This window comes from Nipponia nippon, unplaced genomic scaffold, assembly GCF_047370975.1.
Source record: "Nipponia nippon isolate SJK-2023a ecotype South Korea unplaced genomic scaffold, ASM4737097v1 scaffold_1, whole genome shotgun sequence".
Classification (NCBI taxonomy): Eukaryota; Metazoa; Chordata; class Aves; order Pelecaniformes; family Threskiornithidae; genus Nipponia; species Nipponia nippon.
Window position 1 is genome coordinate 67,438,811 of NW_028262290.1, and position 12,905 is coordinate 67,451,715.

A 12,905-nucleotide genomic window follows, 5' to 3' on the forward strand; every position below is an offset into this window, starting at 1 on the left:
AGATTCCCCTGCAGCCCCTGGTGAAGACCATGGTGAGGCAGGCTGTCCCCCTGCAGCCCATGGAGGTTAACAGTGGAACAGATATCTACCTGCAGCCCGTGGAGAATCCCGCGTCGGAGCAGGTGGATGCCCGAAGGAGGCCGTGACCCTGTGGGAAGCCCGCGCTGGAGCAGGCTGCTGGCAGGACCTGTGGGCCCGTGGAGAGAGGAGCCCACGCTGGAGCAGGTTTGCTGGCAGGGCTTGTGACCCCGCGGGGGACCCACACTGGAGCAGTCTGCTCCTGAAGGGCTGCACCCCCATGGAAGGGGCCCACGCTGGAGCAGTTCATGAAGAACTGCAGCCTGTGGAAAGGACCCACATTGGAGAGTTTGGTGGAGGGCTGTCTCCTGTGGGAGGGACCCCACGCTGGAGCATGAGAGGAGTGTGAGGAGTCCTCCCCCTGAGGAGGAAGGAGCAGCAGAGACAACGTGTGATGAACTGACCACAACCCCCATTCCCCGTCCTCCTGTGCCGCTGGCAGGGACGAGGTACAGAATTCAGGGGTAAAGTTAAGCCCAGGAAGAAGGGAGGGGTGGGGGGAAAGTGTTTTAAGATTTAGTTTTTATTTCTCATTATCCTACTCTGACTTGACTGGTAATAAATTCAACTCATTTCCCCAAGCTGAGTCTGTTTTGCCAGTGACAGGAATTGGTGAGTGATCTCTCCCTGTTCTTAACTCCACCTATGAGCCTTTCATTATACTTTCTCTCCCCTGTCCAGCTGAATGATAGAGCAGCTTTGGTGGGCATTTGGCATGCAGCCAGGGTCAACCCACCACACTGTATCCAAAAAAAGAAAAAAGTGCCAAGCAGGATTTTCAATTTCTGGTTGTTTAAAGTATTTTTTCTATCTAAAATTAAGAACTAAAACCAACTGTTTTCATACTGAACAGAAGCAGGAACACTTTAGTTGGCCCAAAGGCACTCAGAAGAAAGCCAAATAAATGAAGGGCTAACATCACAAAACTGCTGGAGGAGGTAGTGGGTATGTTGTCCCTTCTTTATTCAATACCTCGGCAGTGCAGATACTCACCTGGGGTCAAGGGACCCAGATTCACTTCTTTCTGCCTGAAGTGAACTGAACCTACGTATTCCACTTCCCAAGACAATGCCACTGCTACAAGGTAGCGGTGAGGGACCACCAAATCTCCTCAACCGATGCCATTCTATTTTGCATAAATAACTAAAATTCACTGGCACGCTGAGTCCCAGCTAACAAAGCCTTTCTATAGCATGCATCCTCCCAACCTCCAGGCTGTCGCCTTCCTCCCACTCCCTTTGTCCCAGGCTCAATGAATATCTCAAGTGAGAACAAAAACAACAGCAGTGACCAAGGGAAACCCATTTTGGACCTCTCTTACCAAGAGCTGGTGGACCTGGTTCAGTCTCCTGTCCCAAATCAAGCAATGAGTATATTTGAACTTGGAACTTTCACCTCTTTTAGTGAGCAGCCTAAACAACAAAACGCAGCATGTTCTGTCCTACTTTTCTCCAAACTATTCATAAAATTACCCAAAGAATCCCCACATCTGTCAGTCAGCTGCCAATCTCTTCCAGACCAACACAGTAACATTTACAAGGGACTTGAACAGGGATTTTTGAATCCGATTAGGAAATACTGAAAAAATATTGCCAACAGCATTCAAACGTTTCTAACACTGTTCCAAAAATAAAAGTCAGATGTGGACTAAATTACTGTCATCTGTCTCCTATAAGAAGTGCATAGCAGTACGGAGGCAAGCAACACTCGGCTTGCAGGGAGCAGCTGTAGTGGAATAACAGGCTGGGTAATGAAGGGGGAAGGAGAAGCAAACAGAGCTGGGAAAGAGCATGATGCAATTTCAGGAAGAAGAACTTCAGAAAAAAATCACCAGTGAAGGTAAGGAGAGGCAGTGTTTGAGCAGAAAATTGTTCCTTCAGACAGTGCTCTGAAAGGAAACAAAGGTGAGAACGGCCATGTGCTAGCAGCAGCCCAGGAATTTACTTGTAGCATCATATCAAAGGTGAGGGAAATGCCTCCCCTTCCCTCATACATGAAGAAAGAGGAAGCCAGCTCCTGATTTTTGAAAGTTAACTGTTGTGTTTAGCCACACAGTGATGCCATTGATCATCTTCCACAAAAGCACATTTTCATGTAGCTATACAAGATTTCTGACATTTCAAAACTCAGTCCCATCAGTATGAACTGCAACACTTTCTTAATACAAGCAAAGCCTAAAAGCAAAACATCTTTTCCGTGTCTGTATATATCTATATCTCACGTTTTTCATTCTATATGTATTCTTGCTAGTAGTATCAAAGATAGAATTAAGATAAAATTACATAATTTTTTTTTTTAATCCTTGGAAGAAGGTTAAGATGTGTTCAAAGACAGGAACACTTCTACTAGTACCAGCTGTGCTACATCCCCTCTTTGAATATACAGCTTTGAATAGAAACACATGAAATATTTGGTAACAAGAGATACCATGCTGTAATCATTATATGTTTTAGGCAACATGTTTGACCAAGGATAAAGTAATAACTAGACATTGTACACACTAAGAAAATGAATGCAAGAAAAAAAAAAAAAAAAACACACGTAAGAAATTTATTGTGAATGGACATTTCCAGGAGCAAAATACAGGTGAAATAGGCATCTAAATATTACACTATATTGCTGGCAACAAATGAAAAATTATATAGGTCAAATCTGAAAGAACAGCATTCAGTGGTCAAACACACACCACAACCTATTCCTATACAAATACTGTTCTGAGATGGTCAGATAACACTGCAATGTTAAAGCTTATTTTTAAGTTGTCATACTTTTTCCTTAATTTATGTGGTATACAGCAACCATGTACATAAAACTGAAACACATATAGTAAAAAAGAAAGACCAAAAGCAAGTGTAACTGGGGTTTGGTACTCACCTCCTTCTCCTGACCCAGAGCCATTATCTGAAAAAGAAACAGGGAGAGAAAAAAAAGAAAGCAAATGAAAATATTGCTCCAGCAGCAGCTGTTTGTTCAGGAATTTGTCACTGTAAAACATTATACAGGTGTTACATTTCATGAGCCAGGTGTAAAAACAAACATCCCACATAAAATCTGGCATCCTTTAATGCAGTTTATCCATGCTTACTGTGCCCTATTCTCTCTTCCCTGTATTTTTACTCAAGGAGCGGCATCATTCAATACTGAAAACTGAATTGTTTCTTAGCCTTTTTGCTAGAGACTCAAAGTTGTTAAACCCAAAACAGATGAAGAGTACATAGTCTGATTTTTGGAATCTACTTACAAAGATAAGCAGATTTATTTTTTTTTTTACTGTCTGGCCCTGGGAGTGGTACATGAAGGAGTAATATATAAATCACCTGACTGCAGAAGTACCTCCAGAAGACAACTGGTCCTCAAAGTAAAGTTGGCTTAAGTCATCTAACGACAAAACAGCTCCTCTCAGCTGAGTCAATCACTTCGTACATGGATGTTCTAATAGCATAGTTATTTCACTGACATTAGACTGACTGGATTAGCATCTGATGAGTGACAGCTTGTGGCTGCATCCCCTTTGCATTAGCAGTTCAAGCATCAGCAGGACTTGAGCTTCCTCACCACCCCAGGCCAACTAACTCTACTTCAGAGCATTACAGAGCTGGCTAGGGATTTTTTACAGGGATGTGCATCCCGCTGGGCAGTGCTCTGCACAGTGTCTTCAGCTAGCACGGCAGTAAAGACAAGTCCTTAAACACACACTCTGAGTCACAAACCTCCCTCCGTCTTTCTTGCTCAAAGGAGGTAGAGAGCAGAGGATGGGATGGCAATTACTGTCAGTGAATTCCTCCCCACCCTCGTTAGCTCAGCTTCTCTGGAAGTTGAGGAGAGGAGCAGAGCACACACTCTGCTCGTCCCACACCTCTCCTTTCATGCCTGCTTTGGTGACAGAGAAGGCAGCTGAATTTATTTCCACAAACCTGAAAGAAGAAGGAGACCAGACAGAGAGAGGAGCGGGGTTCTTACTTCCACGTATGAGCTCGTTGTTCAGATCAGAGGGAAAACCAAACCCTCCATTTGCTCAGTTCCCCCCCCCCCCCCCGCCCTTTTTCTTTAAGCAGCTATATTTCTAAGAATAATTCCCTCTAGTGCGTGGATCAAAGTGTGAAATTCCACGTTACTGGGTCACTTCACACATTAAAAATAATCTCCTGTCACATGGAGTATCAGGAATAGAGACTTTTTTTACCTCCGCCTAAATTTTCCTTTCTTTCTTTCTTTCCTCCTATACCACTATTCCATGTCTAACAGACTGAGCTTATTACCTTACAGAAATGAATGCAAAAACAGAAGGGCTCTTGTTCCATCGATAGTGACCCACTTTACTGACAGAGCAGACAATCCCATATAAAATGTCACTGTTGAGTCACTGAGAAATATGCCTTATGATGCAGTATTGCTTCATGAAGAAATTCAAAGGAGTATAATTTACTTACACGAGGTAAGTATATAGGCTTATTTGTAGTGGTGAAATTGTGTCATAAGCTGTTCTGGGGGAGAGAAGGCTGACATACAAACATGAGCAAGTTCAACACATAATTCGTATAAAAAACAAAGGCTAAAATGTCTCAAAGAAACTTGACTTGTTCCATGTTTTTATTTCCAGCTCTCACTCTCTGACTGCTTTTCTCTGCACATTCAGCCCCGAGGTAAGAAATGCCGCTCAGCTCCCGTTCTACCACGAGATGTGTCTGCTGCGCAGCAGGGGAGGTACCATCACATAGACAGTACGAGCTGTAACGAGAGCACCATGTAAATGACAGAGGTGGTGCTCAGACCACCCATCTCTACAGATCATTGGGTTGATATACATGAAGTCCACAGGCAACCCTGTCTCCACTTGGCAGGACATCCTAGTAATGGGACAGATCCATTCCCTCTTCTCTGGGCTTTCAGATCTCAAGAAATCATAAAAAAAGAGTGTCATCCTCTATAACACTTCGCATCATTTTCAACTTTTCACCGGGAGCTTGTGCCTCCCCTCTGAGCCTGGGAGCTGTGCTAGGAGTCTTGTCTCCAGGGTAACTGTGCTAAACTAAGCTGGTCTTCCTGCTTTTTTCTGAGTCTTGGCTAGATTTTCCCAAGCAGCTGCTGGTTAAAAAAGTAGCATTTTTTTTGCTAGCTTACTTGGACAAGCAGCCCTGCTCTTTTCAGGCCCTTAACCAATTCAGGATTTCCAAAAGTGGTCTCCATGCACCAAGATCTGGCAAGAAAGATGCTCCAACAAGTGAGGAAGCTGGACAGAAATAGCATCCCCCCCAGCCACATGTTAGTAATTAGAGAGTGAGTGGCTGATCTTCGTCTTTACTTAAGACACCCTTTTCCAAATAGACTTATAAAAACATGCTTATACACAAATATACAGGCTTCTGCTGCAAGCTGCTTTTATCCGTGAAGGAGTTTCTGGATAAAATACATAAAGAAGCACTTGGATCAGACACAGCAACTGACCACTGCAAGCACTAGGCTACAGTCAGAATCCCTTTTTTTTTGGTTGTTTCTGAACAGGAGCCACTTCTGTACTGTGGGTCTGCTTTGGTGCAGAGGCAGAAGATACACTCTCCAAACCCAAAGGTGCCTGCAGCCTCTCTGATTCAGGAGGGATGGCTTTTAACTCAAACTAGCATGAAAATTGAACCCATCTCTTCCCCATTTAGGGCAGCAGCTCCAAACTGCTAAGTACAAACAGTGCACTGACAAATTTTAAGCAAGCAGACCCTTCCACTTCATTCACACGGGGCAGGTGATCCGGCGGGCACCTCCAGAGCAAACCTATCCGATCCTGCTCACAGAGAGGCAGGCAAAGAAATATCAAAATGCTGCACCTTTTTTAGATCTACGTAAGAAACAGGTCAGCAGCTATTCAGTGACAGGCAGAACAAAACACCTCTTGACACATCGAAGGTAAAACTGTATGCCATTCTCCAGGAAACAAAGCCAAAAAATGATGTTTTTGTGGAATTTAGGTATTGCAAGGCTTAGCTGACAGCTGAGAAAGGATTTCCAGCTTCTGAACTTTGGCACACAAGAGTTCTTATACTCTTTATACCCAAGTCCTGGATTTTTCCCTGAAGCCTTTGGGATACAGCTGTGATTTTTTTTTAATACAAAGACAGTACATCCCACTTTGCATTAAGCAGCAATTGGTCTTCCCACACCAGCACTCCAGAAACTTCACTGAGCACGTCCTGGATAATGTGACGCTTTTATTCAATTATCTTCGGTTACTCATCTTATGAAACAGAACTGGAAGAGCGAAAGGGCAGCTGCTATTTCAGGTCATATTTCCCTGTTAGCTAACTATATTCTGCCTGGGTTTCCTGGTTAACAGCGCTAATGAAACAGCCCTCTCCATAGTGGGACAGGGCAAGCTTTCTGCAGTTTAACCCTGAGTACACAAGAGTGCCTCTAGGTAAAGATTGGATAAAATTGTCAAGAACTTGCTAGCAAAGAAGACCATCCTGATCCACAGTCAGCGCTACATCGTAGAGCGATGAGAGTGCTGTTGCACTGCCCAGTGAAAGCTTTTAACTTTTATTCTTTCCTCAGCGCTGTGGAATCCTCCATCAGCTCCCGCGGCAGCACAGCAGCAGCGGAACAGCCACTGTTTTGGAAGAGATCTGAAATCAGCACAGACCACTTCCAAGCCACCAGCCAGAGCAAAGACCAAAGCAGAGCAAAGCAAGCCCCAACTTCCCACTGCTGGCAGCAGAGCGGAGAGCTCACGCCGCTGCACAGAAGCAGTTTGTGAAGGAGCACGCCAGCTCAGCCACCCCGCACACCCAGCAGCAACAGCTCAGCCCTCCTCCTGCTGCGTTTGTCTCCCCACCCTCCAGGAGCAGGGCTGCCTGCTAGCCATCACCCTTGATTTTGATATGCCAGCAGGAGCTTTGGGGGAGGAATGCTGACAAGCCTAATTGCCAGCAGCTGCAAGGCCTCTGGCTGCTGGAGACAGGCTTTTAACCTCTGTCTTGCCAGGCTGTGTGTAGGGAATGTCCATTTGCCTTGACATCTTCAGGGGAAAAATCGTTGCTACCACTTGATCCTGGTAGCCATTTCCTGCTTAATTATGCCATGGGGAAAAAAAAAAAAGTACAGGAGATTAAATCTTGGCATGTGTTGATGAGTTATGTCTGGGTATGCCTTGTTCTTTGCTTCCAAAACATTTCCTAATGACAGAAGGGTGCTGCTGTGCCGTCGCAAACCCTCGTCGCAGGCTGGACTGGAAAGCTCCTGCACCGCACTGAATCGGGGAGTAAGGGTCTCGGTCTGCTCTCAGAATGAATGTATGTTTTTATAGCAGGTTTTCAGGTTTGTTATAGCTTTCTTGCAAAAGCATAAAGAGTTATTTTCACACTTTCTTAATCTAGAAGTGAGTTGCCTAGAATTTCTTCCTTAACTCCCTTCAAAAGGATTAAACTGAGCTTATTATATTTCTTTTCAGGACAATGTGTGCATCTAATTATGCTTCACCGTAAGCCTCCCACAAAAAAGCATTTACTGTAAAAACCTATGCATTCAAATTCAGGGTAAGAGTTTGATTACTTTAGACTGAAGAACACTAAGTTAAAGTCACTCTTCAGAGAATCATTCCTTGATTTCTAACAGAGCTATAGTGTTTGTTTCTAGTTCTGCAAATAGCTTTTTTTTTTAACTTTAGAAATCCCGATAGAAAAAGACTGTGCCTTCCAAATATATACAGTACGCTGAGAATCTATAATTACAATATATCAAGTACTACATCATTGTGTGGTTACATTTTCATGTGCACATAATATAAATCTGACAGCAGTCAAAATCCTGGCTCTGTGTGCGGGCCAACAGGAACACATATTCTTAGAAATGAATTGTAAAGGTCTATTTCTTATTTACTAAATTAATTTATTTTATTTAAACTGAAAAAAAAAGACGAAAAATTCACCAACAAAAGGATGCAGAAGAAATCAAGGGACTTGGTGACACCACTCCTCAATGTTCAGAGCACCCTGACTGCCCTCTCTTTCTGGTTTCTTAAATCTGTTCAGCAAGCCAGTTCACGATAACCTCCGGTACAGGATGGCATAACATGAATGAATTTCAGTGTAATATGTCACCCTTTATGAACCGATCAAGGTTTCAGGTCAGCAGCAAGACTGCTGATGCTGTAAGCTTGGCAGGAGTCCTGGTGAGGTATTGCTGGATGGTCCTGTTTCTGCATTTGGTTGTGGGCTGAACTGCAAACCAGGAACTGATACGGGTGAGAAATAAAAAACAAAACAAACAAAACAAAAAGGCTGGGACAGTGTTCTGATCTTGCTCATAACATAATCCCACAGAGCAAGGAGGAGAAGCTGTGGAAGATGGGAAGTACTGCCAGCAAGGACTTGGCTTTGCAGCCCTGTTCATGTCCATCCAGTCACAGACCGGAGGATTGTTTCTTCATGAATGCAAAAGGCCACGTTAGGTGTAGGCCAGAATTGTATATAGCTTGTTTTGAGCCATCATTTCTCAAAGGTATATTAAGGTGTTAGGCAAAAAGAACACTAAAGCTGCTTTTCACTCATTTTGCTAGTTTCTCTGTATTTTGCAACGTGAGGCTACATGCATTGGCGGAAACCCCCAGACCCTTGTCATCCACAGCTTGTGCCAGGGGTAATTAGGCATAGAAACACCTCTGTAAACCCAGTATTTTGCAAAAAACACAACGTCCCTTCATTGAAAAATGGGCTTTGACAATGTTAAGACCTGTATGTGCAGTCCTGAAAACTTCAGCCGTACATTCTCTTACCTTTCTCTAAAACACCATTTTTAATATCAAAACTTGTATTTTGTTCATTCCTAAAGCACCTATGAATGACTCTTTTTTTTTTTAACGTTGCTTATTTTAGGATCTTGCAACTCTGACAGCACTCGGACAAAGGAAATTATGCTGTTAAATCACCCATGACTGTAACAATTTAATCAAAATGTTACCTGCCAAGAAATAGGTCTGACTAAATCACTCAGTATAGTCTGTTCCAGTGGTGCAGCTTCAGAAGGTATCAATCCCTAGCAAACGGGAAGTATTTCATTCTTGTATGAGATTCAGAAGTCTGACGTACTTTAAATATTAAATAGTTGTTACAACGCTACGGGGGAATTTTGCCCTATTGTCTTGGGTGTGTCCCGCCAGGATGAAGCTTGGCTTTGAAAAACTGAAACTCTGATAGGAAACCAGTGAACCTATGCTTAGCTCTCAATGATGTCCGAGAACGAAGCATTTTCATAGCAAATTCGGAAGCACTTGGTGAAGATGAATGGGGGTCTGTAAAGGATTTTGTTAATTTGGGCATTTGATTCTCCATATATATATGTTACAGATCAAGAGTACAAATATATTGACTTCTCAATGACCAGGGCATGGACAGGTTCCAGAGGATGGCTTTTATCATCCAATATTTTCACATCAGCCGGAGCACATCAGACACTTGGGGTCGCAGGTACCGTTCTGGTAGAGCCCCGCTGAAGCACTTTAAATTGCACCAGTGTAAATGCAGTAAGCAGCATGAATCGCATCCTCAGTTTTGGAAATGTGTTGTCAGTACTTTCTGGTCAATTGTGTCTCAGCACATGTCTTGATCTATTACACTAAGTGCTAAAAACGATGCTGTGTTTCCTGGGTTTTATATTGGACTTCAAGAAAAGGAGAAGGAGGTTAAAAAAAATCCCAGACTAGCTGAGTAACGTAGTAATTAGCTGCCAGCAACCTGAGGCTGAGAAGAATCAATTTTTCATTTCGAAATGTCTTTTTCTTAGTAGGGTAGAATGCATATAAAAATAATCACTTCTTTTTGTTGTTCCCAAAACATTATCCTAGTATTTTGTTTTAGTGAGGGAAAGAAACTTTCATGTTGTGAGTCTGTTTCTTAAATAATTTGGGCATGAAATAAGAAAAAATATTTACTTATACATCCTCAGTTCAAAACTTCATACTTCTGCGATGCTGTTACAGGAATATGCGAGTGCTCCAAAATGGTAATGTATTTTTTTTTCCTATTTCTGCAGCGTCTGGAGATAATTTACAGGTGGGAGATTGAGAAAGAAGGTAGATTCAGTCATCTGCCTGAGGTATGCTGGAATTATGCAACTGAGCTGGGCAAAAACTGCAGGTTTTCTTCAGTTCTAGGACCAAAGTCATAGATCATTTTGGACCTTGGTGAACAAGCCCAAATCTCAGTATAGGTCTGCGCTGCAGTCAAAGGCATTAGAGCAGCTCGTGTAAAACACAGTCACACTGCATTTAAATAAGGTAGGTCTGGGACTGGCAGCAGCAGCAAGGAACTTGGCCTAGGTACACTGCCCAAATATTTACCCTAATTTCCAGGTAGGAGGTTGCAGCTATCAGTGAGTTCCAGGCTGCTACCTCTAAATTGCCATTGATAACTAGACTAGGCAACGTAAAGCTAGCCAGGAATGTGCCCCTAATCTGTAATCGTGCTTTTGGCTGCCATACAGATGTAACCTTACTTAGGCTAACCCGAGTAACTATTGTGTAGCAAAAGATGACGGATGTCCTACAGCTTAACTTTTTTGTGTGTTACTTATGTACCAAAGAATGCAGTCGTCGATGCTACTGAGTCATTTAATTTAATTCTGAGAAAGCCAGCCACATCTCTGGTCTCACCAGCTTTGAATCTGTCCAGAGGTTCAGAAGACCTCTGGTGACTAAAGTTTCTGCGTCCAAGAGCAAGTTGCAATATTCAAGACAGTGAAAACCAGTCCCATGTATTTTAAGCATGTGGAAAATCTGTATTTCAAGTGTGTGGAAAGACAGAAAAGGGCAGTCCATTAGAAATGTGAGGTACAATGATTTTGAAAGAGTCGTGCATGCCTTCAATGTAATGACCCAAAGTGAAATTAGTCAAAGATGATGCCTTGGAAACAGGTAGAGTGGCAGTCAGGATGATCAGTGTCACTTGCTGGATGTCACACTAATTTTGTACATCCAAAAAATGAGTCCTAAAGAAATTACTAATTTGGAGTCTGCTCCAAATTTGTTGTAAGCCTTTTGATGAATATCAAGGCTCCTCTATACAGAAAACAGAAGCATTCACAAACTATTTTCTCAGATAAAGTATTGCTATTTTTAATGTTTATTTATTAACTTGCTAGCATATCAGAAGATATATCAGATTTCTTCTCTATAAAAATATTCCATCACTAAAGTGGACTTGGGGTTTCCACATTATTTCATTCTATGAAAAGCATGAAAATTACAATCTCTGGAATTAAGGGCAAAACTAAAGAGCTAACCATATAACTTCATTCATTAGTGACACAAAGTGATGTTTTACATACCAGAATAACAAGGTCCCCTTGATACCATTGTTATCTCTTTCTGATGCTTGCAAGCAGCTCTCTTGAGGAAGCATTCATTTTGGTAAGTGTCTCCATTTGATCCACAAACAGGAATATAGTTTGTGTGACACTGAAAAAGAAATTATAAAGTAACTCAGTCATACAAAATCATGTGATTAATCTCAAAAGCATATTAATATACAGGAAGATAGTTGTGTAAATATGAATTACTAGCAGTAACTTATAACCCTCTTCACTAAAGGAAGATTTAAAATATATTAGTTTCTCAATATCACTGTATGTATTCCTTTCAGATCACTGAAATAATAGTCCAGCTCCATATGGGCCAAACAGAGGAATTCACGAGGAAAGATTAAAAGAACAAAATAACTATAGTGGGACTCAGTAATGGCTAGAGGGAATATAACAAGCATCTAGAAGTATTTGAAGGATAAATACACTGAGAAAGGAGAAAACTTCTTCAAGATAATACAAGAATGTATGACTAGGCACAGTGGGATGAAAGTGAGCAAATGAAAATTTAAGGTGAACAGTGCTTAAGGGGAGATTTGCTAATTTTTTGATCATAGAGGGATCTTTCAGGGGAGATGGAAAACCGTCCCCATTCCCATTAAATCTGTGAGCATCATGAATCTGTTTTACTTGGTCAACAACTGCAATAATGCTTTGTACTACTATACTGAAAAATTCTGAGCTTAAAGTCAGTAGCATTGGTGCATTTAATAAAAAGAAAGGAAGAAAGGAAAATTTATCATTTGTAATGGCTTTGTCAGAGGCAGCCTGTATTTTGCTATTTTCTTACATTCTAAGCAAGATAGATTATATACCCCTTGTATGTATAATGTGTATTAAAATGCTGGGAAACACACTGAGACAGCCAATCCTCCTAACACCTGTGAGGGCGGCACCACTCCCTGCTGAACTGGAGATCCAAACCCCACTTCACTGTGTGGAGAAGGAGACGTTCCCCTGTTTGGGGCTGCAGTGGTTAACTGTAATTCCAAACACCTTTTGCACCTTTAAAACCCTAAGGCAAAAAAACCCAAACAACTAAAAGCAATGAAGAAAGACACAGACTAGCCACCAAATTTCTTAACCCTATAAAGTGTTTGATTAAACTGGTACAGTTCAACCAGTGAGAGTTCACACAGAAACAGCAGCATTAGTTAAGCTAAACTGCCCCAAAAGGACAAGAGTTTCTTCTCCAAATTCGAAATGACAGTCTCTGCCACAACAGTTTCTTTGTGCTTTGGCATACACAAACCTCAAAATACCTGATTTTCAAAACATAATTTTGAAGGGAATTATCCTTCCTCCTTTGTCATCCTGCCATAGATGACCTCCGAAAATTATTTCTAACACTTTTGTAATACTTTCCTATAGTGAGTAGCTCTCAGACATTCAACCACGACTGTCAGTCCTGTCATATCTTGCACTGAACAGTCACTTCTAGGGAATAATTAAACAGGCGATTCTTGGGAGGAACAATACGTTCC

At 42.0% G+C, this 12,905-nt stretch overlaps 1 protein-coding gene across 2 annotated transcripts in view; it reads right to left on the minus strand.

The window, feature by feature from the left end:
• TMEFF1 (transmembrane protein with EGF like and two follistatin like domains 1) overlaps positions 1-12,905 on the minus strand; it is a 125,197-nt gene that overhangs the window by 37,417 nt on the left and 74,875 nt on the right. For both annotated transcript variants that reach the window (XM_087758665.1, XM_087758674.1), the window contains 2 exons: positions 11,389-11,518; positions 2,953-2,979 (listed from right to left, as the gene is read on the minus strand). In XM_087758665.1, coding sequence (XP_087614791.1) covers positions 2,953-2,979; positions 11,389-11,518 — 157 coding nt within the window. The remainder of the gene's footprint in view (positions 1-2,952; positions 2,980-11,388; positions 11,519-12,905) is intronic.